The 26,886-nt window shown below is 41.4% G+C and overlaps 1 protein-coding gene across 1 annotated transcript; it reads left to right on the top strand.

Moving 5' to 3' along the window:
* Positions 1–426: 426 nt before the first annotated feature.
* Positions 427–6,320, top strand: LOC126480077 (MAP kinase-interacting serine/threonine-protein kinase 1). The gene is made up of 8 exons (XM_050103837.1): positions 427–610; positions 1,770–1,895; positions 2,047–2,266; positions 2,349–2,485; positions 2,648–2,802; positions 2,900–3,094; positions 3,205–3,413; positions 3,538–6,320. The coding sequence occupies exons 1-8, from the start codon at positions 562–564 to the stop codon at positions 3,800–3,802; spliced, it is 1,356 nt and encodes a 451-aa protein (XP_049959794.1). The 5' UTR covers positions 427–561; the 3' UTR covers positions 3,803–6,320.
* Positions 6,321–26,886: the final 20,566 nt, after the last annotated feature.

The raw sequence follows: 26,886 nt of genomic DNA, 5'->3' as shown, positions 1-26,886 counted from the left end.
GAGGTAAACATTGTACTTCCATCAGAACTTGTTAAAACTATTAATTGCCGCGTGTTGGATCGTAATAGCATAGTTGAGCTGATGTATGAGGCGTATCAGTGACTGTTGCTAAATCATAACTGACGTAGGTTTTTCTGTTGTTCGTAATTGCGCTTCGTTTCGTCAGAAACACCGCGTCGCACTCAGCCCTGCTGTCGTTACGTAGTTGGCTGGCACATGAAATGGCGTGATTCCACAGTGTGGGTCATGTGACTCATGCTCTGTCTTTCTCTCTGTGTAAGTTGGTCTCTGTCTTCAGCGTGAGCGCTTTGAGCTGCCGAGAGCACTAGGCAACACTGTAGTAGCTACGAAGCGAATGCTACGTTGTCACGTGCATCGGTTGCAGTATCTTTCGACTGAGCTCTTTGTCAAGCTATAAGAAGCCGTCTCTGCGTTCTTGGCAACGCAGTCGGAGTTCAGCCGTTAAACAGGAGGGCGAGGGTGGTGTTCATCTGATGGCTTAGGAGTGGTGTACAAAGGAAGTTCCCTGTATAATCTTTCGCTAAGCGTTTAGCCGGCACGATGGTTGAGAAGATCTTAGAAGAAGTGCAAGGAGCGGAAGCTGAATGCAGTAAGTGAAATTAATTCGCAACCACATAGACTTCACAATTTTGAACTTTCTTCTTTTTTTGTTTGAAAGATTTCTCAAAGTTTTTAGAGTGTTACTATTGTTGATAATTTAATACGTGTTCGTTTTATATAGCGCCCTTAGTACATTTTGCCTCAATATAGGTATAACCGTTAGCAAAAATACGTACGTTCCAGTTGCGAGCACGTATGCCTTTCCGTGTCCTGAAATTTTTGAGTCTGCAGTATCTCGTTTATTTGTAATAATCATAATCTGAATTATTAATCACTATGTAAGTTCTGTCATACTTTTCATTATGCTAGAAACATCAATGTGGGTATATTCGTCTATGTACAAGTTTATTTGCAATGTCAGAGTTTGTAGTTTAAAGTTAATTGTTCTCAGACGGTTGCATCAATCTATATTGCCTTTTTGTTGTATAGTGCCCAGAATTGATTTTTTAGTTCTTAGTGGACGTTAATATGGAGAGGCTTGTTTCACAAATTCGACAAGAATGACAGTTTGAGAAATTTAGTGAGGGATGGGTTTTGTTCTCCGACAATGTACGAATTTCATCAGTTGCAACAGCGTCGCAAGGAAGTGGGGAAACCTCCAAGGAATGTCGATTTTAATTGAAAATTGGTGTAGCTACGTTCACGATTAAGCACGGTGTTACGGAGAACAACAATTCAGTGTAATTTAACGTGAGTGAGCCGTTGAAAGTATAGTGTATTTCACTCGGTTATCTGTAACGTTCAAAGTTAAGTTAGTTTTACTTCAGATTTAAGTTGCCTCTAAACGTTGGCCTCGGAATACCATTTGGCTTCTTTTTTAAAATTTACTGTGATAGTTATTGGGGTCGTGATAGTCGTTTTAACGAAGTTACTTCACATGTATAGTCAAAGGCTTCAACGAAGTTACTTCACATGTATAGTCAAAGGATTCTCATCCAGGAGAGTGACAGACTGCGTTCACTGTTGGTTTATGATTACCGAAGGCCTTCTAATGCAGACATTGAAGGTAATATAGTAAGAAATGTGTATTAAGCAACGTGATTGAGGTACTCCCCCCGAAAACAATTTGAATGGCATTAGCAATGCTGTATTTATTTTTCGCGTCCCTTTCAGGGTAAGATGATTTAACAATAGTTTCATGTTTACAGGCGAGGTGTTGTCTGCCATGCGGGACAAGGCAAGCAATGATGTTCAGCAGAGAAAGGAGGAGGCCCGTAGAAAGCGGCGTAAGAAGAAGAACAATGGCACAAGTTTGGTATCGTCGTGCTTTCAAGGTAACAGCAGTTATCATGTCAAAAGTTTGAAATTCTTTATAGTGTGCCCACAGTACCTGTGTATTTTGCCGTGCTTGGTTCTTAAGTTACCAGTTACCACGCCTTTATTTTTTCTTGTATATGAATTTCATAAATTTCATTGAATTTCTAGATATGTACCGACTGACGGGAGAAGTTCTGGGTGAAGGGGCGTATGCCTCTGTGCAGACCTGTGTTAGTGTGTGGACTGATCTTGAGTATGCGGTGAAGATCATTGAGAAAATCCCAGGTCATAGCCGTAGCAGAGTTTTCAAGGAAGTTGAGACGTTCCACTACTGTCAAGGCCACCCAAACATCATTCACCTAATTGAATTTTATGAAGACGATGATAGGTGAGTAATATTCATCAAACATGAGACTGTTAAAGTAGTAGTTCATAGTGTTCCTTTGCTCACTTGGAAATTCCTATTTCAGGTTCTATCTTGTATTTGAGAAAGTGAATGGTGGGCCTCTACTGACAAGAATTCAGGAACAGAATCACTTCACAGAGAATGAAGCCAGTGAGATTGTACGAGAGCTTGCAAGTGCTTTAGAGTTCTTGCATAGGAAGGGTAAGTGTTTATTTCCATCACATTTTCCACCTTACAGGAAAAATGAGGCATGCAACTCCATCTTCCAATTGTATCAGAAAATTGGTATCAGTTTGTTGTGAAATTAAGTATCACAGAATATTATTGTTGACAGAATTATAATTCAGGACTTATTTGCCACAGGAATTGCTCATCGTGATCTGAAGCCAGAAAATATCCTCTGTGTGTATCCTGACAAACTCACTCCAGTGAAGATTTGTGACTTTGACCTAAGTTCTGGCATAAAGTTCAATACCAATCTCACTTCACCACTGGCAACCCCACAGCTCCTAACACCTGTAAGTAAGCCACTGTCACTCCAAGGGATTCAAATTTTGACAGTGATCTTATTTAGTTAGGCACTTCCTTACTGTTTTTCTTACCATTGTTCTCCAGGTTGGGAGTGCAGAATTTATGGCCCCAGAGGTTGTGGAAGCATTTATTGGAGAAGCAACATCATATGATAAAAGATGTGATTTATGGTCTCTTGGTGTAATTACCTACATCTTACTCTGTGGTTATCCTCCTTTCTATGGCAACTGCGGAGAGGATTGTGGCTGGGAGAGAGGTCAAAATTGCCCTGCATGCCAGGTACGTTTCGCTGACAGCAAAAACCAATTAGTTGTTTTCAGTATGTTTCTGTTATCGCTTACTTTTATGGCTGGGTATACAACTTAATAACTGCTAAATCTCTCCAACAGGAACTACTGTTTTCTAGCATACAAGAGGCATCTTATGATTTTCCTGAACAAGATTGGGGAAACATATCGGAGGATGCAAAGGATCTGATAAGAAGACTGCTTGTGAAAGAAGCAGGCCAGCGACTTTCTGCAGAGTGTCTGCTATCTCATCCATGGCTGAAAAGTGGCCAGGCAGAAAGGTCTTTGAGTACGCCTCATGTTATCAGAAGGTACGTCTCTCTCTCTCTCTCTCTCTCTCTCTCTCTCTCTCTCTCTCTCTCTCTCTCTCATTGGTATGTTCTATGTTAACATACAAGTTAATGAAGTCTAATGAAAAATTTTAAAAATTTACAGGAACAACAGTGCGAGGGAACTGTCTGCATTCGCTGAAAGTGCAATGGCAGTGAACAGGGTTGTGTTGCAGCACTTCAGCATGAATCTGGATATGGTGCGAGAGCACTCTGTGCATCAAGATGCTGTGGGCGACGAGAAGCCCTTGAGCCTGTCTCCTCCAAGCGAGTCCAGACTTGCACAGCGACGTAAAGCCCAGAGCTTGACGAAGAGCATTGCAATTGTGGCTGCCGCCGCCGCCACTGTGGTTGCGTCACCCAGTGGCTGACTGATTTACCTTTGAGTACCTGATTTACTATAACTAAGATTGCTTACTTTGTAGATATTCTGAGGTTTTTTTATTGAATGAGACGTGGCAAGGAAGAGGTCTGTGATTTATTGTATTCCTCGCGCTTCTATGCGCTTTTATCAATACCATCAATCCACATATGTCCAATTTGTTAAATAAGGAAGGAGTCGTGGAAAGATATTCTTTCTGTAGCATTCACATTTCTTACTGTTAGGAATTAGGCAAATAAACATATGCACAGGCTCTATGGATAAGGTTTTTTTAATGTAAGAATGGGAAAATTGCTAGAGAAGTAACTTTGTGCTATGCATTTGTTTTAGCCTATCAGTCTGAAATGAGTATTGCAGTCAGTAGGATGTCCATTTAGAGATGGTGATTAAGAGAAACAATATAATGGGTCAGAACTTATTGGACACAAAAGCATTGGTGGGTTGAGTTTGTAGGGACATTTTTATGACATTAGATACTGCATTTACATAGTTGTAAGCTGATGGAGTAAGATGCCTGGCTGCCATTGAATGGCAAATGTGATAAGTATGATAGTCTTGCATTGTTGCTTATGTAATCACTCCTTTCAGTGGAAGTAATTGGCATCTTGTAATGCAAAACAGATGCCATAGAGTGAAGGGACTGTCTTACATCATGTAAATGTGGTGTCAAAGAACTGACAAATTTATATTGTGTATGGTGATCGCATAACTCAGGGCTGTATACATGTTTCTCATTCATTTCCCTCTTCTTTAATTAGAGGTGGGAAGATATCGTATTTCAAATTTTCACATATTTGTAACAGATCATTTGTTTAAATTTAGTTGGCATCCGTGTCACATAATTTTATTTTTCAAATACAGAAATATTTGTGCTAAAACTGTGGTGTTTCAGAATTGTGGGCTGTTGAAAGGTATAAGTTCTTTTGTTAAACTCATTCTGTTCATTTGGATGTCTAAATTATGTGAAGCAGCCTGCTGAACAATATTTATTTTTGTGTGTTGCTTCTGTTTGTTTCTGTTCCCGTGTGGCATCGTTGAAAACTATTTAAAGCTGGCTATTTTGCCCATTCGTGTAAGTGGAGTGTGGCCATTGTTTTGTGACATTTTATTCCCTGCAGTTAGTGTAACATACTTTATTTTTTCATGCAATTTTGTATTGTATGTATAGGTTTTGAAAGAACGCCACGTTGTTAGGTAACATTTTGCAGGGGAACTGTTTAAGTTGAACTTAGATATGGATCGTGACAATCATAATATACCTGAGCAGGGAATGTGGAGTTGCAAAGCATTGGCTATTTCACAGAATGGTTAATAGTGTATAAAATATTTTTAAATAAATTTTACTTAATATTTTAAGAGCCAAATGGTTTTAAATAATTTTGTTTCTGTAAAATGTTTTTCCATGAACAAGTTCAGAAGAATTGGAACTTGAATTGGAAATTTGAGTAAAATTGTTTTTCTTTTTTGATCTGCTACGGCGATAAGTGTTACTTATGAGAGTTGATGTGCAAAAAACGTGTTTAGTTTAGATCACGGTGTATCTACATGTAAAACAGTCTCGAATTTATTTTGTACTGTGCTATTATTACTTTTTTTTAATACTGTTTGTTTTAGTAATCTAGTCTCCATTATGTTCCATTAATGTATGTTTCTGGAAATATCATTGCAGTGACATAGCAGACAGTATTGTCCAATGTTCACAGTATTTCTTGAGTGGTTCAGTAGTTTGAAAGTGTTTGCTATGTTCTGCAGTTGTGTGTCTAGATGTATACAAGGGTGGATGCACATAATGAAAAATGATAACCTGCTTTGTGCTTCATAGCAGAGGAGAAGCAAAATGTGTGCATGTGTAGTTAAAAAATGACTGTGTCATATGTCTGAATGCATTTATATCAATGTCTGTAAGATGTATACTTGAGTGTATGTAAGATAAATTGTGTGGAGGTACTGAGTTTGTGTCCTCAATTCTGTAAGGCTGAGAATTGTAAGCAGAATCTTAAGCGAGCAAATTGTTTCCGTAAGGGGAAAAATACGATGAACGTGGCAAGGATAACTCGAAATGTATTCCATAACAATGAGTCAGGTACAAACAATAGAACAGCACAAGGGTTACGAACTGTTGTGTTAAAACTTTGAGAATTATTTCCATGCAAGCAATGATGTGCATTTCTTTTTTTCTTTCTGTGTGTTTTTTAAATGGTTGAATGAAATAACAAATTTTTTTAGTCTCTTAAAATTGGCTGTTGCATATGGAAATTGTTGATTTATTTAAGAAAGAAAATAGTTGTGCTGGTTTGCCAGTTTCTAAAAGCAAATATGATAGATTTAATAGTCCTCATTGGTTAGTTCTTTGTAAAAGTTGTCATTTCTAAGACTCATTTTGTATAACCTTGTCTAAAAGATTCTGTAAAGTGTGCTGGTTCTGTACTTCCCATCAAAAGGTGCCGTACCTGTGATAAATCTTGTAGTTCAAACTAAAAAATAAAAGATTGAGCTGAAAGTTTTCATCCTTGCTGTTTTTGTTAAGTCACCCTTATTTCACTGTACACAATCCTCAAGTTGTGTGTGTGTGTGTGTGTGTGTGTGTGTGTGTGTGTGTGTGTGTGTGTGTGTGTGTGTGTGTGTGCGCCAATCAATGATACCACTTTGTGTAGTAGTTTTGTTAAATCAATTTTGTTGTAGCAACCAGTTGCAAGTATGTCAGATGACAATTGTTCCAGCTACTCAGAGACAAAAACATCAGAGAGGACTTCAGGAAAAAAGAAAGCAGTACCACCTCGTCCGCCTTTCAAGACTTGTTTTGTTTTGAGGCAAGAACTGGGTAGATAAAGTGTGACACAGAATTATGGAAAGGAAAAAGGAAAGTGTTGAGTGTAAGCTGTATTAAAAGTAGAGACATTAGTACTTTGACAGTTAGTTCGCTCTGTAAATGTGGTTTACTTTGCCGTGAATGAAGATTTTTATTCTAGGCAAACTGGTAGAGTTTCTATTTGTAAGTCCCACTTTCCATTTTAACCCATGTTTCAATTTCAGTACGCCGCACTAAAGAAGTGCTGCTGATTGGCAATTTTTTTTGGAAGGCCTAAACAATAATCTCCAACAGCGTCAAATTAAGAAATTTGAGCACACTGGTTCATTTTGTTTCTCGCTAGTTTCTGAACTCCTTGCTCCATTCAGTTTTGTTAGCATACTTTCTCCTTGTATTGAGCAGCAGTCAGTTACTGACTCTAAAATTGGGCAGTTTGCATTCTGTTAAAATTTGTTTTAACCCTGAACCATTCTCTTTTTGTTATTGGAAATATTTTATGACACCAGTTAATAAGGGCTTTTGTTATGATGATGCGTTGGTTACAAAGTAAATAGTTACTTGAATACTGTTGTTTTGCAGTCCCTGTAGTGACTTCGAAATTTTACGCTGCACATGATGCACACCCCAGGCAAAGATGTAATATGGAAAAATCAGAGCACTTTTCAGAAATGCAATACCAGACACCCAAGGAAAAATTCCAGAAACCTGTGCTGGAGAGTCATAGGTAGTAATTCACTGGTGGGAACAGTAGGTTTAGAGCTATTGATTCTACTGTAGTTTTGCAACATGGCTCTCGTGTTCTATAGCTACACATCAATTTACGTTAGCCAATTCTAACTTTTTACAGATATGGATGGTATTCACAGCCACTGATGGAAATTGATAAAGCAGATAGAAGATTACACTTTGCAACATGTTTGTCAGATATGGTAAAGACACAGTGCTTAATAAATAGAAGTGACTGAAATTTTGAGTTAATATCTGTAATCAGTTAATTTAGAAGGTTGGCTTTGGAAGACATGTAATTGTGTGTGACATATTTACAAATGAAAATTTATATTGCAAAATGAAAGATTTATGTAACATGTTACATGTTAAATGATTTGTCATTATGTATGTACTCTGCTAGCAGACAAGTTCAAGCGTTTTATAGAAAGAAAAAGTTGTTGCATGTACTCAGGTTTAAGGTGGTTTATCGGTTGTTAACTTCACTGCCATGTTCACACATGTAGCCTGGTTTTGTGACTTAGTTTTTTTTTGTTCTGTACACCAGTTGATTTCAGGTAAGAGATTATTTATTAATATATGATACTCACTTTGGGAATTTTCAGAGAAAGTGTGTGTAAAGTTCTGTGGTCTCCCATGGTGCTATCAATGTGTTATCCGTTTCTCAGAGCTGCCAAGTTTATTCGATTTTGGGCTTAGGTACTTTCCTTGATGTGTTTCTTTCTGCAGATGATAATGTGATAGAAAAAGTGTATTATGAGCTATTGTTAATTATCCAGTAGGTCCACATTAAGAGAGATGTAAATTAATTTGGTGGGGAATTAGAGAGGAAACACTTAAAAAGGAGGAGAAGAAAAAATTGCTGTGTAATATGGGCTGGAGGGAAAGAATGAAGAGGGCAAACTGCCCGGAGTCTTTGCAAAGGGCACAATTTACCAAATGCTAACACTTCCTTTAATAGTAATGAAAGTAGTTAGTGTATGTGGAAGAGACCTTGAGACACTGTTGAGTACAGGGTGATGAGATAACAGCAATATAAACATAAACAGAAATAATTAAGCTGTTAAAATCATCATGAGCAGACGATTTATTGGTTAATTATTAGATAAGAAATGCAGATTTGGACTATAGACATGCACAACAACAATACTGCTATACATTCAGCTTTTGCCAAGAGGTGTTATCAAATAGAACACACACACACACACACACACACACACACACACACACACACACACTTTTTACATTATTAATTTCATGCTCACAAAGTGTATTTGTTTTGTTAACACTTTAGTGCCCCACGCACCGTCTTGAGATACAAAATGCGTGGCAACAAAGTCTGTTAGTGTCGACTGGAGCTGGCAGGCTTTGTTACTGAAATAAGGGGAGTTCTGAAAATTGCTAACATGTTATATGGTGTAAGATATAGCTCTACACTGTTGACATTTTTGTAGTATTTTAATTTGTAGCTTTGACCAGACCAATGGAATTCCTTTTCTCACACACTTTAAGTACATAAAACATTTGAATGCAAAAAGTACATGATTACAAAAAATTACAATTCAGTTTACATTCAGAAAGAAACTTATAATCTTTCCCATATTTCAAAATTCTGTACCAGTTATATTGCAATATGGAAACAACAACAACAACAACAACAAACTTTTGAGTTCTGCTTTGGTGAGTTTGACAGAACTTCTGTTCCGTACATAAAACACTGCATGGGCATTAGATCAAGGAATACGTAGCAAAACACAGAAGTTTTAAAAACTTTATATGCTAATTCCTTTTTGTTTAGAATCACAACAAACATTACCTACAAGACGTAAATACATCATTTAAAACTTCCCTGACACTGTGGTAATCATCATACAGATCATCTTCATTTATATAAAATTCAAAGTATTTTAAAACATTATGTAGCTCACTGACATTAATTCTTTTGCTAGGCAAAGAGTAAGAAGATAAATAATCTGTGTGTTCAATGGAATATTGAAATACTTGCGTAAGTATGAGTGTAATGTGCAATAAAAACTACTGAGATTATTTTCTGTTGATTAACCTGTGTATCTAACAAATTCAAAACTTGCTCTTCTACAAAAATTCTCACTATTTCTCTTGCATATATTCTCAAGAAGTTTCTTTACAGTGATGTAAGCTTCCATGATACTTTGATTAGAATTTTCTACGTAAGTTGAACTATTCGAGAAGAATATAGTCAATGAGAGAGAAAAAGTTAAAGTAGCACTGAAGAAGCAAGTTCTTTCCAAATTCACCATCATTAAAATGCTTCTGTAATATTCTAGGCCACTCCTCACCAACTCTTGTGTAACTTTAAATTGCATTCCAGTTAAATAATATCCTATTCACAACAGGTGTGAGTGAAGGCCATTTGGTGGCCACATGCCTCAATATTTCTGACCATTCCTCTTTTAGGTCCATTGCATGTTGAAACCTAATGAATTGCAAGCTTGTTTACCAGCAATGTGTAAATAATTACAGCAGTTGCCCTTGTTTATGCTATCATTTTCGTCATTTAAGAGCCTCATCACAGAGTGATGTTTTCCAGAATTTTCATTGGCATTGTCTGTCCAAAGTGGTGACACATTTTCCAAGCTCTCACCATGTTTTTCAGTTCTGCCTAATTGGAGAAATGTCCTGAGATACACAAGACTGAAAAAAAAATGTCAAAACCTGGGAAATGGGAGAGACAAGACAACCGTAATGTGAACTGCGGTATCATATGCAGCAGACCCATGCTGTTTATGACGATGCAGTTCACACTGACTCATGCTATTCGTGGCCAAACATTTTACATCTTACATGCCTAAAATAAAAGCAACTGTGTGAACATCAAGAGACCAGACAGCATGCTGGTCCTCTGCAAAGAAGGGAGGGCTGAAAAGTGGAGAGAATATATAAGTGTGTTATGTAACAGAAAGAAACTTCAAGACAATAATATGTAAAGGGAAGAGGAAGTTGATGAAGATGAGATGGGAATTGTGATTCAGTGAAAGGAATTTGGCAGCACAGAAAGAGCTAAGTTGAAATAAGGCATTCTGTCTCTCGCGTTTCTCATTATGTTCACTGATTTCTTTTGTTCCTTGTGACATCAGATTGGAGTACTGTTGTGTGACTTTGATGTAATATTCTTCTGTGTGGTCAGCAGGAACATCTTTAGGTATCCACCACCTTTTCAGATACTGAATTGAAGCACTACACTTTCATCATTTCCAGATGGCTTTTCATGTGTATAAATCTGTTGAATTTGTCACGTTCCCTCCTTAAAAGTTTCGAATATGATTTGCTTACATAAAAATTTTAGGGAAGAAGTCTCGTGAAGAACATCATACAGATGGAGATAAGAGGACTGCTCATTATATTTATCCATTTCTGTAAAATATTATCTGTTGACTGTTAACTTCCTTGCATATGTATTTAACATTGATAGGATCCTTCATATGTACTGTAACTCAAAACAGTGGGTGTGTTTCAGGTCTTTGATGTAATTGGCATGGTTCTGTGCTAAGTATTAAATCTGTGGTGGCCAGCACTTCCTACTGCTAGCATCACTTATTTGGCAGTGAAGATCTATGCTATGGTGTAAGCCTAGGAGGATGTATCTGGAAAACTATTTCACTGTTTCTGGTCAATGATCCAATAAGGATTTTGAATTAGGTTTCATCATCAAATAACCTGTAAACAGCAAGGGCCATTTTTGTAACAGTATTTCTTAAAACTGAAGACTGTTTCTATATTATTCTTCAAATTTAATGTTAGCATCATTGTTTCTAAGTATTCCTTAGTGCTATATAGTTTAAATTACCAGGCTTTAGGGAATGTCTTTCTATATGTCCAGGTTGTTCGTGACACAATGTGTATTTTGTCTTGGTTGTGAGATTCATTTGCCTGTCTTTAAAATAAAGTGACAGCCTCCAAATTAATAATCCACAGGAAACATCAATAGTGAGTGGGCCTACCAGTCGTCACATTATACAACACATTTGAGATATTCTACACCTACATCTATACTTGGAAACCATCTTGCACTGTGTGATGAGAATACTTTCAGTGCCAACTGGGGTTGGCGTATTTAAATTATTCCAAGTGACATCCATGAGCATTCACATGTTCTTGGTACAGTGGCTAATTGTTCTGAATTTAACAAATACATTTTATAGGAAATGTGAAGTATGCCATCATAACTGTGAAACACGCAATGTCCACAAAAAAATATAGCACTCAAAGGTAAAAAAAAGTCTTTGAATGTCATTAAATAAGAGACAAATAAGAGACAAATAAAGACAACGAGTGACTGATACTGTGTTCCCAGAAAAAATCTTAAGGCACAAATGGCAAAATGAAATTATTGTTCACTAAACTCAAACATTAGCAGAAAAGCAAATGCAAATACAAGAGATTTACTCAAGCAAACAGTGCAAGCACCATTTGAAACATAAGTTCTGAATATACTGCAGCCTTTTCAATAATAAAAATCCATTGTTTGATTTAATCTATCCTTTTCATATTTTTTTTATTCCGTCCTGAACGTCCCAGCAATTGATGACAAGGTCATTGCAAATTCTCAAGACCTACAGCTTAGTCGTGTTTCTGGCAGAGTATTAAAAATCTTGTTCTGAAGTGAAATTAATCTACTTCAATTGAAGATCATTTTGCTTCATCTTCATGTTGTCTCTCTCTCTCTCTCTCTCTCTCTCTCTCTCTCTCTCTCTCTCTCTCTCTCTAGAACTTGGGTTACAGTGTAATGTTGACCACCTTTTCTAAACAGAACTTTCAGCTATGTCTCACAATTTTGTCCATAGGGGATTCTCCAAAACAAAGTTACAAATGATGCCTTTGCCAAAGTTGACAAAAAAAATCCTGGTTGGGGCTTAATGTTCAGAATAGAAAACTGAGATTCACATTCACACACTGATGCACAGGAATAATCTCAAAAGAGGTGAATTTGAAATATTACTATTACTATTTAATAAGCTGCCACATGCTATACAGGATCTTCCCGAACATACATTCAAAGAAAGAAATTGTATCTTCATATGACGTTGTCAATTGCTGTAATGGCCTAAAGACAATAAAATCTTTGTTGTTGTTGTTGTTATTATTATTATTATTATTATTATTTTATTATTATTATTATTATTAAGGTCCACTAAGTTTGGTGATGATCCACTACTGTTCTTTCCCTCTATAAATTCAATCTGCACTTTTCACCTCATATTTGTTTATGGGATTTTAAGTAAATCTTTAGTGCTTTTTCTTTGATTTAGTACTTTGCATATCGTGTCCTATATCATTCACCCAGTATAGATCCTGCTAGACTCCAATGAGTCTTTCAGCTTAAGAATTTAACTGCTCAGTCTCAAGAACCAGAAGACGAATATAGTAGTCAGAATCATTACCATTTTCTGACTTTACAGTAGACGAATATAAAAACCAAATAAGGTATTCACTGTTTTTATCCATTCTTACTTTTTACCCAGTGAGTGATCATTTTCATGCAACTGTATTCATCTTCTACTAAATTTTCTCTAGTTCTTTAATGATTATGTTGAGAAATATCATGACCTGAAGACCAAAACCGGTTGAAATGGTCCCATACTCGGAAAATGAGTGCAAGGGAGCAGGTGCAGGAATCTTGCATCACCGCTCTTGGCAAGGTCTTAGTACAGGTGGTTTGCCATTGGCTTCCTCTGACCTATTAAGTAGCGTCAACTGTGTATCTGTGTTGTGATGAGTAAGCATACAGTTTAGTGTGGGGTTTGCATTCTTGTGGATTAAGTGAAGGGAGAGTGTGAAATGTGGTGCCAGCACATAGCCTACTTTTCTTGAATAGCAGCATGGGGGCCACTAAGCTTCCCCATCAATAATGTTACATGCCTTCACTTCTTGAGACACTATCAAAAGGTATGGAATTTTACTCAGGACATTGGCACAAGGACTTGTGATCCGGAACTTCATGCCACCACCTCTCCTCCCTTTGCTGACCAAATACTGTATTGAAAATGTTCCACCACCACGATTTGAAATGGGTTATCTCAGAGTTGAGTGCCAGTACACAGGCATGTGTCGGCAATCTCGGCTATGGAGGCAGATGAAGATGAGTATACCGCTTCATATTTAAGAGTAATGCAATTTAAAGCCCTCTGCTACATTTTTCTGTGTGGGTAATCTGTGAGGACTAAGCTCAAGAATTACTGTAGGGATTTTGATACAGTTTTCACCAGCAGATAGACATTCACAAGGAAGGTGAATGTAGATAATGTACTACTCTTGCGCCAGACAAGTCATGTGGCCACAGATGCTACATGTTAAAAGTTGGGGTGGGTCACTAGTTTGAGAATAATTGAGGCATTTCTATGGCTAGGTTCTTTGAGAGACATAGCTGGCAATAATAAGTTTTGGAACTACATTAAGAAAAGGAAAACGTCTGAGATATTTTTCATAAATTAACACCATACTGCATCAGCAACATAACAGTGGGTGCAGTATCAGTTCGAACTTAGCAGCTCATAAAATACCATGTCGTCTTCACAGGATATAAATACACTTAGAGTGAGTATGTAAAGAATTGGCATACTGTTTTTGAATAAGTTAGGAAATTGGATACTTCGATAACTTGTGTGAAAAGATGCAGCACCAAATAAAGAATTGATAATTGTATTTACAGAGAAAACAGTGATACCAGACCATGTTGAAGTAAATTAAATCACTCCAGCATCAATAATGACAGCAGTTAGAACAGCAGGTCATACACAAACATAGCAAAAATGATTAGCTTGTAGTAACAATAGAGGAAAATGAGATGGCAGATAGGCACAATACACCTGTTAGTATTCTGTCAGAAAGTCACATGCAAGTTAATGAAATTAAACAACTATGTCTTTCTAAGTACAAGCTAATAATACTATATTAGTGTAGGTCCAGTAGGAGGAATGGAGGAGTTGACTGAACAATCGAAAACCGAAATTAGGTTCGAGCCCCTTCAGGTTAATGAATATGGTTTGAACACCTCTTGAAATGTTGTGCCATAATAGTGAATGAGAAAACACATAAGATACTGGTGCTGACCATTGGCCACCAGCAGGAAATATCTTGAGCTTCTTAAAGCATATAGACCCAGTTTTATTGATATTACACAGACTTAACTGGAGAATATTTTGCAGTGATTCATTTTTGAATTACTGCCATGGTGAAAAGTTTTGCTTTTCCTGTGTTTTATCAGATGAACTAACATGGCATGCTGTATGCCGAAAAAATGGTAACAAACATAGAAATTATGCAGTGACTTTAAAATAAAAGTAATAAAGCAACTGGTGATGATGCTATTTTGCTGAAGCCCATATGGGGAAGTAAATAACCAAAAAGTATTTTGCATCAAGGCAGAGTCACAACCCGATATTGGAGAATTTTTTGTTTAATGAGGATTTAATCCTGATTTTCTGTGAGGTAGTACTGATTGAGGGCACATAGATTCATTGAAGTCATAATCAGATTATTCCCAAAGGAAAATTCCGTATGGAGGCTAAAGGGCAAAATGCAGCAGCTGTTGACAATATGTAGTTTTTCAGCCTATTACCTTCAGTGCATAGGCATTCACATGGGGGGAGGGAGGCACTTGCCCCTCCTGGAATCTGGATACAGCTCTTTAATTCATTACAGAATTCTCATGAATTTCAAGCAATCGTGGTCTGTGCCTCAGTTAAACTAGAGATTTAACAGTTCTGACTGGTCACTATATTCATGAGAAGTTAGGACAATTTCTTTGTACAGCAGCAGTTCCAGCATTATTCTGCAGCTAAGGTGCATTTGAACTTTTAAACAACTGTTCCAAAACAGTCCTTTTGTGTCATTGCCTCATTCAGCCCTTACTGAGCTGCAGAAAGGAGATAATCCAACAAACTGACACATGCATTTCATTTCCAGTTCCCAGCCTATCATATGTGGTAGTGGTGCATGTCAGTTAGCCATCCTGAATTCTCATAAAGATATCCTTCTCATTGCTGCACTATGGAATGACAGCAGTAGCTTACCATTTGCCCGTGGATGAGGAAAACCCACAATGGCTTGCTGATTCTACATTCAGTTATGCATGACAGAACTGGCGTAGTACACAGCCATGCCATACTGTTTGGATTGGATTGGACTGGATTGGATGGACTCTTAATTCTGCAGATCGGTATTGAGGAGATTGCCATGGATGTGGAAGAAGGCTTTTTTTTTTTACTTAAATTAGGTGATATGATATTGATGTGTGGTTTGTGGGGCACTCAACTGCTCGGTCATCAGCACCCGTACACATTCCTATTCTGTAAACAGTCCAATTTAGACACTTTCATGAATGATGATGGAATGATGAGGACAACACAAACACCCAGTCCCCGGGCAGAGAAAATCCCCAACCCGGCTGGGAATCAAACCCGGGACCCCGGAGTCTAGAGGTAGCAACGCTAACCACTGGACCACAAGCTGCGGACAAATTATGTGATATCATAAACAATTACAGTAATAATACATATAGTACATCACCATTTCTGTTTAGAAATTCATCAGTGAGGTAGAAGGAGTTACCACAAGTCAGTCTCCCAGGCTCTTCTTATACTGAACTGTAGCTACAAATAAAGTTGTTATGTGTGCTGGCAAGTTATTGAAAATGTGTGTTCGTAAATAATGGATCACTTTTTCAGACTAAAGTAAGTGCCTTCAAATAGGTTATTCTTGTTCCAAGTATTGATTTTGTCGCCTGAGCTGTTTGCTGGAAGAGTGTTACATATATGCATTAAAAAAAAAAAAAGAAAGTCCATTAAGGAATAAATACACTGAAAAGCAGTAGCTGCTATACCAAGTTCCATGAACAAACTTCTGCAGGATGTTCATGAATACATACCACAAATAATGTGTATTACATGATTCAGAACCTGGAAACTTTTGTTTAACTTGAAGAGTTACCCCAAAATACTGTATGACGTTATGGAGTGGAAGTAAGCATAGCACACCAGGTTTTTTAGTTTTGTGGCACCTATAACAGATTGCACTGCAAATAATGATTTGTTTAGGTGTTTTAATAATCGTGTGTTATGCTCTTCCCAACTAAATTTATTACCAAGTTGTATTCCCGTGAATTTAACACTGTGAGCCTCTATTTTCAACACTTCTTCGTACTTCATTCATATGTTTTGTGGTAAACTCTTACATGTTCCGAACTGCATGTAGTGAATATTTTCAAAGTTTAATGTCAGTGAGTTGGTTGTCAATCATTTATTAATGTTCATGTAAATGTCACTAAAACATGTCAACTCAAAAAAGATAACAAAGATGAACACTTCACAGATTATGTCAAGACATACAAGAAAATTTACAGGAAGGTGATAAAAAAAGCCAAGACAATGCACAATGACAGTGTAATTGCTGGGTCAGCAAACAAATCAAAAGCTATATGGAATGTAGTAAAAAAAGAAATAGGCCCAAGCAAAAATGTTAGAAATCCAGATGACTTTGTTTTAAAAGATGATCAAGGTGTGCTAGTCAGAAATCGTACTTTATCAAATTATGTTAATGACTACTTCATAAATAGTCCAATCAATCTGCATAAAAATTGTCCTAAGATTAGTAGAACATCAATCCCAGAAGAACAAAGTGTGAATTCATTATTGTTACCTCCCACAAACAAATTGGAAGTTAATCAAATAATAAAAACAATGAAGAATAAAATGTCTTCAGGGATTGACGAGATACCTCGCTCAGTCACGATGAGATGTGCTAGTGTCATATCAGACCCACTCTCACTCATCATAAACATATCATTTTCAGAAGGTGTCTTTCCACAACGATAAAAAATTGCAAAAGTAAAACCATTGTATAAAAAGGGCAATATACATGAAGTGGGAAACTATAGACCAATAGCTTTATTATCGGTATTTTCAAAAGTAATAGAGACAGTCATGAAAAACAGAATTACAAATTACCTCGAGAAATTCAATCTATTGTCTGTAAACCAACACTGCTTCCGCAAAGGAATGAGTACAGATTCAGCCATCACCCAATTCATTGAAAATATTGTAACGGGGCTAGATAAGAACAACAGTACAATAGGAATAAATTTGGACCTCCCAAAGGCATTCGATACTGTCCAACATGATATCCTGCTAGACAAATTAGAATATGTCGGTATACGAGGAGTAGCTAAAAAGTGGTTTCAGTCATATCTCCATAATAGGAAACAGGTAGTAGAAATTGCAACAACAAACAGTAAAAACCAAAGTATTGTTTACAGATCGGATATTCAGACTGTGCCAATAGGGGTACGGCAGGGGAGTGTTGTAGGACCTCTCCTATTTCTTCTTTACATAAATGATATCAAGATTCCAGTAAATGGTACTCATATAACCCTGTTTGCGGATGATACAAACATTGTAGTAACTGACATAAACCGGGTATTGCCAACATCTGCAACCAGAGTTATAGAATATTTGCCAAATTGGTTTGAAGTGAACAAATTAACCATAAATATCTCTAAAACTAATTATATCCATTACAGGAAAGCAAAGTCACACTCTGATCTAGATCTCAGAATACAAAATAAAGAAATTGTGAGAGTTGCTACCACAAAATTCTTAGGTGTACATATAGATGAAAATTTAGACTGGAAATCCCATATCCTGTCTCTCTCACATAAGTTAAGCTCTGCTTGCTTTGCTTTACGCGTTATTAGCTTTGTATGTAGTAGGGAATGTAGCAGAGCTGTTTACTTTGCTTATAGACATTCTGCTATTACCTATGGCCTCATCTTCTGGGGTCATAGTAAGAAAAATCTCAAAACCATCTTCACTCTACAAAAACGAGCTGTTAGAATAATTACCAACAGTTTAAGGCTAACTCCTTCAAAGCAATTATTTAAACAGCTGAATATTCTACCCCTACCGTGCCTCTGTATACAGAAGCATAATTAATGTAAAACGAAATATTAACAATTTCCAATCCAACTCGGATCTACATACTTACAACACAAGAAAGTGCAATGACATTCATATAAAAAGTTAACAAGGCTTTGGCGCAGAAACAAACAAACATACAAGGGGAAGTACCCCCCTGCGGGTCCGGGGTAAGAATAGGCCCGAGGTATTCCTGCCTGTCGTAAGAGGCGACTAAAAGGAGTTTCAACCGTTTTGGCCTTCCATATGATGGTCCCCCTTGGGGTTTGACCTCCATTTTTCAAAATTCTACAGAAGTACGAGCCTTTTGGGGAAGGACACCTTACGTGGTGTACCACTGGTCCTAAGTGCACTAAGACCTTGGCACTCAGCATTGTACCGGCGTTGTAACCATGCTCGCTATTCCTCAAATTGGGCCTAAACGCCTGATGGGTTGTACAAGTTACGCCCATAGTGCGTCCCCATCTGCACCAGCGATCATGATGGACTTTCCATGGCACCAGAAATCCAGCACGGTAGCCAGCCTGTTGTGGTGGGGTCGTCATGTACCCTCTAGGTTGTAGCCCCCTGACAACACAGGGATCGTACTGCCGATACCTGAGCTGCACCCTCCCCACGTCGGCCAAGGAGTAGATGCCCATCTCCTTGGGGCATCAGGACTCCCAGCAATAGTCATCCTGCCAGGTGGCAGGTGGTGCTAGACAAATTAGAATATGTCGGTATACGAGGAGTAGCTAAAAAGTGGTTTCAGTCATATCTCCATAATAGGAAACAGGTAGTAGAAATTGCAACAACAAACAGTAAAAACCAAAGTATTGTTTACAGATCGGATATTCAGACTGTGCCAATAGGGGTACGGCAGGGGAGTGTTGCTGCGGCTGGGTGGCGCCCGTGGGGAGAGCCCCTGGTCGGAGTGGGTGGTATCGGGGCGGACGTCTCGCAGATGAAACGTCAACACGTATCAGGTCGCTCTGCGGCCGAGTCTTTCAAAAGAAAAGGTACCGTTTCTAGTCCTGGTTCTCCTGCCCTTTCCCCCTTGGCCACTCCATGGGAGGAGGGACAGGCCCGCCGGCTTGGGGCGAAGTACTTCCCCCCACTATTTGGTCTGTTCTCGAACCGATGGGGGGACATTCGCCACCTCCAAGCCCATGTTCTTTGTTCAGCACATTGAGGACATCTTCGGGGAAATTGAGGCTCTCAGCAAGATGCGTTCAGGGTCCGTTCTTATCAAGACCACCTCCGCCACACAGTCGGCGGCGCTCCAGGCGTGCGACTGCCTAGGGGACATCCCAGTATCCATTGTCCCACATCTGGCACTAAATAGGACGCAGGGGGTTATTTTTCATCGTGACCTCCTGCTACAATCTGATGAGGAGCTCAGGGCCAACCTGGAGCGCCAAGGCGTGCATTTCGTCTGGCGAGTCCAGCGCGGCCCCAAAGACCGTCGCATCGACACCGGGGCCTTTATCCTCACCTTCGAGGGTGACGTTCTCCCGGAGAAGGTAAAGGTGATGTGCTACCGGTGTGACATGCGACCTTACGTCCCGCCTCCTATGCGCTGTTTTAGGTGTTTGCACTTTGGGCACATGTCGTCACGGTGTGAGGCTGAGCCCCTTTGTGGCGATTGTGGACGTCCTCTTCGTGAGGAACATACATGCACCCCACCACCTCGGTGCATTAATTGTCGTGGCGTCCACTCGCCTAGATCCTCAGACTGCCCCGCATATCAGAAGGAGAAGAAGATACCAGAAATCAAAACTTTGGATCGGCTCTCTTATTCTGAGGCCCGGAAGAAGTACGACCGCCTCCATCCCATGCCATTGACCACTTCGTTTGCCTCAGTTGTGTCCACTCCTTCTGCGGTATCCCACCCCTATCCTGTCCCCCCCTCCACCTCCTCCGCCCATCAGGGGGCTCTGCCTCCGCCTCCCAAATCCCTCCCTTCCAAATCCTCCTCCCCGTGGCCCCCACCCCCTCTGCCCCAGGGGCCACCCTTCCTCCTCCTCCTCCTCCCCCCACGCCACCTGAGAAGCGATCCTCTTCTCAGGCGTCCATCGGGGAAACGTTCCGGACCCCAGCTTCCGAGGTCCGGCGTTCCAAAACGGACCCCGCGCGTTAGGACCTTCTTCGGGTCCAGCCCACCATCCCTGTGCCTACTCGGCCTTCCAAGAAGGCCTCCAAGAAGAAGTCTCTATCCCCCTCTCCACCCCGGCGTGTTTCGTCTGACGCTCCATCTGTGAGTCGCTGCTCCCGGCCGTCCTCAGTTTCGCCGGGACGCTCTGCTGCCAGGCGCTCCTCCGGCCTTTCGTCGGCAAATGATGCGGCCCCTCCTACACAACCAGGGACAGCGGCCGCAACTGGCGACGAGTCGATGGAACCAGATCTGCCTCCCTTCGGTTGTAGCGTTGCTCCCTCGCAATCTGGCCCTCCGCGGCCGTCGAGGTGACCAGCTCTTCCCCCGTCTCGTTCCCCCAACTTTTTGACTAGCGATGGCGTTGTTTCATTGGAACATAAGAGGTATTCAATCTAATCGGGAGGAATTACAACTGCTCCTCCACCTGCACTGTCCGCTCGTCCTTGGTCTCCAGGAAACAAAGTTGCGCCCGACTGACCGTATTGCCTTTACCCACTATACCTCGGAGCGGTATGACCTCACCCCTGTGGACGGTATCCCAGCTCATGGTGGGGTCATGTTGCTCGTTCGGGACGATGTCTATTACCATCCCATCCCATTGACCACCCCACTCCAAGCAATAGCTGTCCGCATTACTCTTTCTGCTTTTACTTTTTCAGTTTGTACCATCTACACTCCACCGTCATCTGCTGTTAGTCGGGCTGACATGATGCACCTGATCGTTCAGCTTCCCCCGCCGTTCTTATTGTTTGGCGACTTCAATGCCCATCATCCCCTTTGGGGCTCTCCTGCATCCTGTCCAAGAGGCTCACTCTTGGCGGATGTCTTCAACCATCTCAATCTTGTCTGCCTCAATACCGGCGCCCCGACTTTCCTCTCGGATTCTACTCATACCTACTCCCACTTGGACCTCTCGATCTGTTCTACCACTCCTGACACCTATTCGAGCGACCACTTCCCCTGTGTCGTTCGTCTCCTGCACCACACCCCATCCCCACGTCCTTCGAGCTGGAACATACTGAAAGCTGACTGGGGACTTTACTCCTCCCTGGCGACCTTTCCGGACCACGATTTTCCCAGTTGTGACAGTCAGGTCGAATACCTCACGGCTGTTATCATCAATGCTGCTGAACATTCCATTCCTCGTACTACTTCTTCTTCACGCCGTGTTTCCGTCCCCTGGTGGAACGAGGCTTGTAGGGACGCTATCCGTGCTCGACGATGTGCTTTACGCACCTTTCGCCGCCATCCTACGTTGGCGAATTGTATTGAATACAAACGACTCCAAGCGCAATGCCGTAGAGTCATCAAAGACAGCAAAAAAGCTTGTTGGGCTCCTTTCACCAGCTCCTTTAACAGTTTTACTCCCTCTTCCGTCATTTGGGGTAGCCTGCGCCGGCTGTCGGGCATTAAGGCCCACTCCTCGGTACCTGGCCTGACCTCAGGTAATGAGGTCCTTGTTGATCCTGTGGCTGTCTCCAACGCCTTTGGCCGCTTTTTCGCGGAGGTTTCAAGCTCCGTCCATTACCATCCTGCCTTCCTTCCCAGGAAAGAGGCAGAAGAGGCTCGGCGACCTTCCTTCCACTCGCTGAATCTGGAAACTTATAATGCCCCCTTTACTATGCGGGAACTCGAACGTGCGCTTGCACTGTCCCGGTCTTCTGCTCCGGGGCCAGATGCCATTCACGTTCAGATGCTGGCACACCTTTCTCCGGCGGGCAAAAGCTTCCTTCTTCGTACCTACAATCGCGTCTGGACCGAAGGTCAAGTCCCCATGCGTTGGCGTGACGCCGTCGTTTTTCCTATACCCAAACCCGGGTCGTTGTTCCTATACCCAAACCCGGGAAGGATAGACACCTTCCTTCTAGTTACCGCCCCATTTCTCTTACAAGCTGTGTCTGTAAGGTGATGGATCGCATGGTTAATGCTCGGTTAGTCTGGATTCTTGAATCTCGACGACTACTTACTAATGTCCAATGCGGCTTTCGTCGCCGCCGCTCCGCTGTTGACCACCTTGTGACCTTGTCGACATTCATCATGAACAACTTTTTGCGAAGGCGCCAAACGGTAGCCGTGTTCTTCGACTTGGAGAAGGCTTATGATACCTGTTGGAGAGGAGGTATCCTCCGCACTATGCGCAGGTGGTGCCTACGCGGTCGCCTGCCCCTTTTTATTGATTTCTTTTTAACGGATCGAAAGTTTAGGGTACGTGTGGGTTCCGTATTGTCCGACGTCTTCCTCCAGGAGAACGGAGTGCCTCAGGGCTCCGGCTTGAGTGTAGCCCTTTTTGCCATCGCGATCAATCCAATTATGGATTGCATTCCACCTAATGTCTCAGGCTCTCTCTTTGTCGATGACTTCGCGATCTACTGCAGTGCCCAGAGAACATGCCTCCTGGAGCGCTGCCTTCAGCGTTGTCTAGACAGCCTCTACTCATGGAGCGTGGCAAATGGCTTCTGGTTCTCTGAATAGAAGACGGTTTGTATCAACTTTTGGCGATATAAAGCGTTCCTTCCGCCATCCTTACATCTCGGTCCCGTTGTTCTCCCATTCGTGGACACAACTAAGTTTCTAGGGCTCACGTTGGACAGGAAACTGTGGTGGTCTCCACATGTCTCTTATTTGGCGGCCCGTTGTACACGTTCCCTTAATGTCCTCAGAGTTCTTAGCGGTTCATCTTGGGGAGCGGATCGCACTGTCCTGCTTCGCTTGTATCGGTCCATAGTCCGATCGAAGCTGGATTATGGGAGCTTCGTCTACTCGTCCGCTCGGCCATCCCTCTTACGCCGGCTCAACTCCATCCACCATCTGGGGATACGTCTTGCGACCGGAGCCTTCTACACTAGTCCTGTCGAGAGTCTTTATGCTGAAGCTGCTGAGTTACCATTGACCTACCGGCGCGACATACTGCTGTGTCGGTATGCTTGCCGGCTGTTGTCTATACCCGACCACCCCTCTTACAAGTCCTTCTTCGCCGATTCTCTCGACCGTCAGTACGGGTTGTATGTGTCTGCCCTGCTGCCCCCCGGAGTCCGCTTCCGTCGCCTGCTTCGACAATTGGATTTTGCCCTCCCTACCACCTTCGGAGAGGGTGAGAGCCCGACACCACCTTGGCTCCAGGCTCCGGTTCATATTTATCTCGACCTCAGCTCACTCCCGAAGGAGGGTACTCCGGCTGCAGTGTATTGCTCACGGTTTGTCGAACTTCGTGCTCGACTTGCCGGTCACACCTTTATTTGCACCGATGGCTCCAAAACTGACGATGGTGTCGGCTGTGCCTTTGTCGTCAGGGCCGCCACCTTTAAATACCGGCTCCTCGACCAATGTTCGAGCTTTACGGCCGAGCTTTTTGCTCTCCATCAGGCCGTTCAGTATGCCCGCCGCCACCGCCATTCATCGTATGTACTCTGCTCTGACTCACTCAGTGCTCTTCAGAGCCTTGGAGCTCCCTATCCGGTCCATCCCTTGATTCAACGGATACAGCAGTCCCTCCATTCTTTCGCTGATAATGGTGGTTCTGTCAGCTTTCTGTGGGTTCCTGGACATGTAGGAGTGCCTGGGAATGAGGCTGCGGATGCTGCAGCCAAGGCTGCAGTCCTCCTGCCTCGGCCAGCCTCCCATTGTGTCCCGTCATCTGACGTTCGTGGGGATGTATGTAAGAGGCTTGTGTCGTTGTGGTGGGATGCTTGGTCATCCCTCCAAGGAAACAAGATCCGGGCAGTAAAATCGCTCCCAACTGCTTGGACAACATCCTCCCGACCATCTCGGCGCGAGGAGGTCCTTCTGACCAGGTTGCGGATTGGGCATTGCCGGTTTAGCCACCGCTACCTGCTCTCCGGTGACCCAGCCCCGCAGTGCCCTTGTGGTCAGGCATTAACAGTGCGCCATGTTTTATTGTCGTGTCCCCGTTTTAGTCAATTTCGTGTTGTCCTGTCCCTGCCATCTACTTTACCGGATGTTTTAGCTGATGACGCTCGAGCAGCTGCTCGTATTCTGCGTTTTATAACTTTAACTGGCTTGTCCAAAGACATTTAACCTTTTACTTATTTTATCTGCATCTTTGTCAGGTCCTTCTGGTGTCCCCCCATCCCCTTGAGTTTTAGCGGATTCCATGTGCTCTAACACCAGTGACTGGGCGCTAATGACCTCAGCAGTTGAGCGCCCTTTTGTCTTCATTTAAAGAAGCAGTATTCAAATTTTTAATGACCAACTGCTATTATAGTGTAAAAGAATACCTGGAATAGCTCCATACTAAACGATTATATTTATGTACTCTGTGCCAATAGTAATTTTTATCTGACTGTTGCTATGATCTAAATAAATAATATGTACAAAAGTGCTAGAATTGTATGTGTCATATCTAAATATCAACTGTGTATTCCATGTAAAAAGTCTTTCTCATACATCAATGTAAATAATCAAAGTTGTACATGCTATTTCAATGTGGTCTGATGCTATGTAGTCTACTATGCACATCTGTATTTTGTATAGTATTGTTCACCCTATATGTGTGTATATACAGGGTGTTTCAAAAATGACCGATATATTTGAAACGGCAATAAAAACTAAACGAGCAGCGATAGAAATACACTGTTTGTTGCAATATACTTGGGACAACAGTACGTTTTCAGACAGACAAACTTTCGAAATTACAGTAGTTACAATTTTCAACAACAGATGGCGCTGCGGTCTGTGAAACTCTATAGTACGATATTTTCCACATATCCACCATGTGTAGCAATAATATGGCTCTCTGAATGAAATTACCCGAAACCTCTGACAACGTGTCTGGCGGAATGGCTTCGCATGTAAGATGAGATGTACTGCTTCAGCTGTTCAATTGTTTCTGGATTCTGGCGGTACACCTGGTCTTTCAAGTGTCCCCACAGAAAGAAGTCACAGGGGTTCATGTCTGGTGAATAGGGAGGCCAATCCACGCCGCCTCCTGTATGGTACGGATAGCCCAAAGCAATCACACGATCATCGAAATATTCATTCAGGAAATTAAAGACGTCGGCCGTGCGATGTGGCCGGGCACCATCTTGCATAAACCACGAGTTGTTCGCAGTGTCGTCTAAGGCAGTTTGTACCCCCACAAATTCATAAAGAATGTCCAGATAGTGTGATGCAGTAATCGTTTCGGATCTGAAAAATGGGCCAATGATTCCTTTGGAAGAAATGGCAGCCCAGACCAGTACTTTTTGAGGATGCAGGGACGATGGGACTGCAACATGGGGCTTTTTGGTTCCCCATATGCGCCAGTTCTGTTTATTGACGAAGCCGTCCAGGTAAAAATAAGCTTCGTCAGTAAACCAAATGCTGCCCACATGCATATCGCCGTCATCAATCCTGTGCACTATATCGTTAGCGAATGTCTCTCGTGCAGCAATGGTAGCAGCGCTGAGGGGTTGTTGCGTTTGAATTTTGTGTGGATAGAGGTGTAAACTCTGGCGCATGAGACGATACGTGGATGTTGGCATCATTTGGACCGCAGCTGCAATACGGCGAACGGAAACCCGAGGCCGCTGTTGGATCACCTGCTGCACTAGCTGCGCGTTGCCCTCTGTGGTTGCCGTACGCGGTCGCCCTACCTTTCCAGCACATTCATCCGTCACGTTCCCAGTCCGTTGAAATTTTTCAGACAGATCCTTTATTGTATCGCTTTTCGGTCCTTTGGTTACATTAAACCTCCGTTGAAAACTTCGTCTTGTTGCAACAACACTGTGTTCTAGGCGGTGGAATTCCAACACCAGAAAAATCCTCTGTTCTAAGGAATAAACCATGTTGTCTACAGCACACTTGCACGTTGTGAACAGCACACGCTTACAGCAGAAAGACGACGTACAGAATGGCGCACCCACACTGCGTTGTCTTCTATATCTTTCACATCACTTGCAGCGCCATCTGTTGTTGAAAATTGTAACTACTGTAATTTCGAAAGTTTGTCCACCTGAAAATGTACTGTTGTCCCAAGCATATTGCAACAAACGGTGTATTTCTATCGCTGCTCATTTAGTTTTTATCGCCGTTTCAAATATACCGGTCATTTTTGAAACACCCTGTATATACTATGTATTTTTTTGACGAAATCCATGCAATGTAAATTGTCTCTGGATGAATAAACTACTACTACTACTACTACTACTACTACTACTACTATTAACAACCATTTGTAAAACTACCTTTGACTTATTATTTGTTGCAATACTTGTAACATCTGCAACCAGACGCTCTATGTCTGATGATGTAGCTTATGTGGGGTCATTAAGGTAAAGAAAAAGCAATGACCCTAATATGAACCCCTGTGGGACACCACGCACAAGTACTTCCAATTTGATGATGGCTGATAGCTTAATTCACTGGTCTCCTGTACAGACACTCTCTTTTTCTTGTTTGTGAGATATGACTTCAACCATTACGCAGAATTGCCTGTCACACTACAATATCCTAATTCA

This window comes from Schistocerca serialis, chromosome 1 (assembly GCF_023864345.2).
Source record: "Schistocerca serialis cubense isolate TAMUIC-IGC-003099 chromosome 1, iqSchSeri2.2, whole genome shotgun sequence".
Lineage (NCBI taxonomy): Eukaryota > Metazoa > Arthropoda > Insecta > Orthoptera > Acrididae > Schistocerca > Schistocerca serialis.
Note: the sequence above shows the minus strand (reverse complement) of the source record. Positions and strands in the feature narration are given on the sequence as shown.

Bases quoted from the DNA above. Each gene is read 5' to 3' on its own strand.
- LOC126480077 (XM_050103837.1), top strand. From the start codon at position 562: ATGGTTGAGAAGATCTTAGAAGAAGTGCAAGGAGCGGAAGCTGAATGC. The intron at 2,267-2,348 runs GTGAGTAATATT...TTCCTATTTCAG, and splicing joins TTTTATGAAGACGATGATAG to GTTCTATCTTGTATTTGAGA. The intron at 3,414-3,537 runs GTACGTCTCTCT...AAAAATTTACAG, and splicing joins ACGCCTCATGTTATCAGAAG to GAACAACAGTGCGAGGGAAC.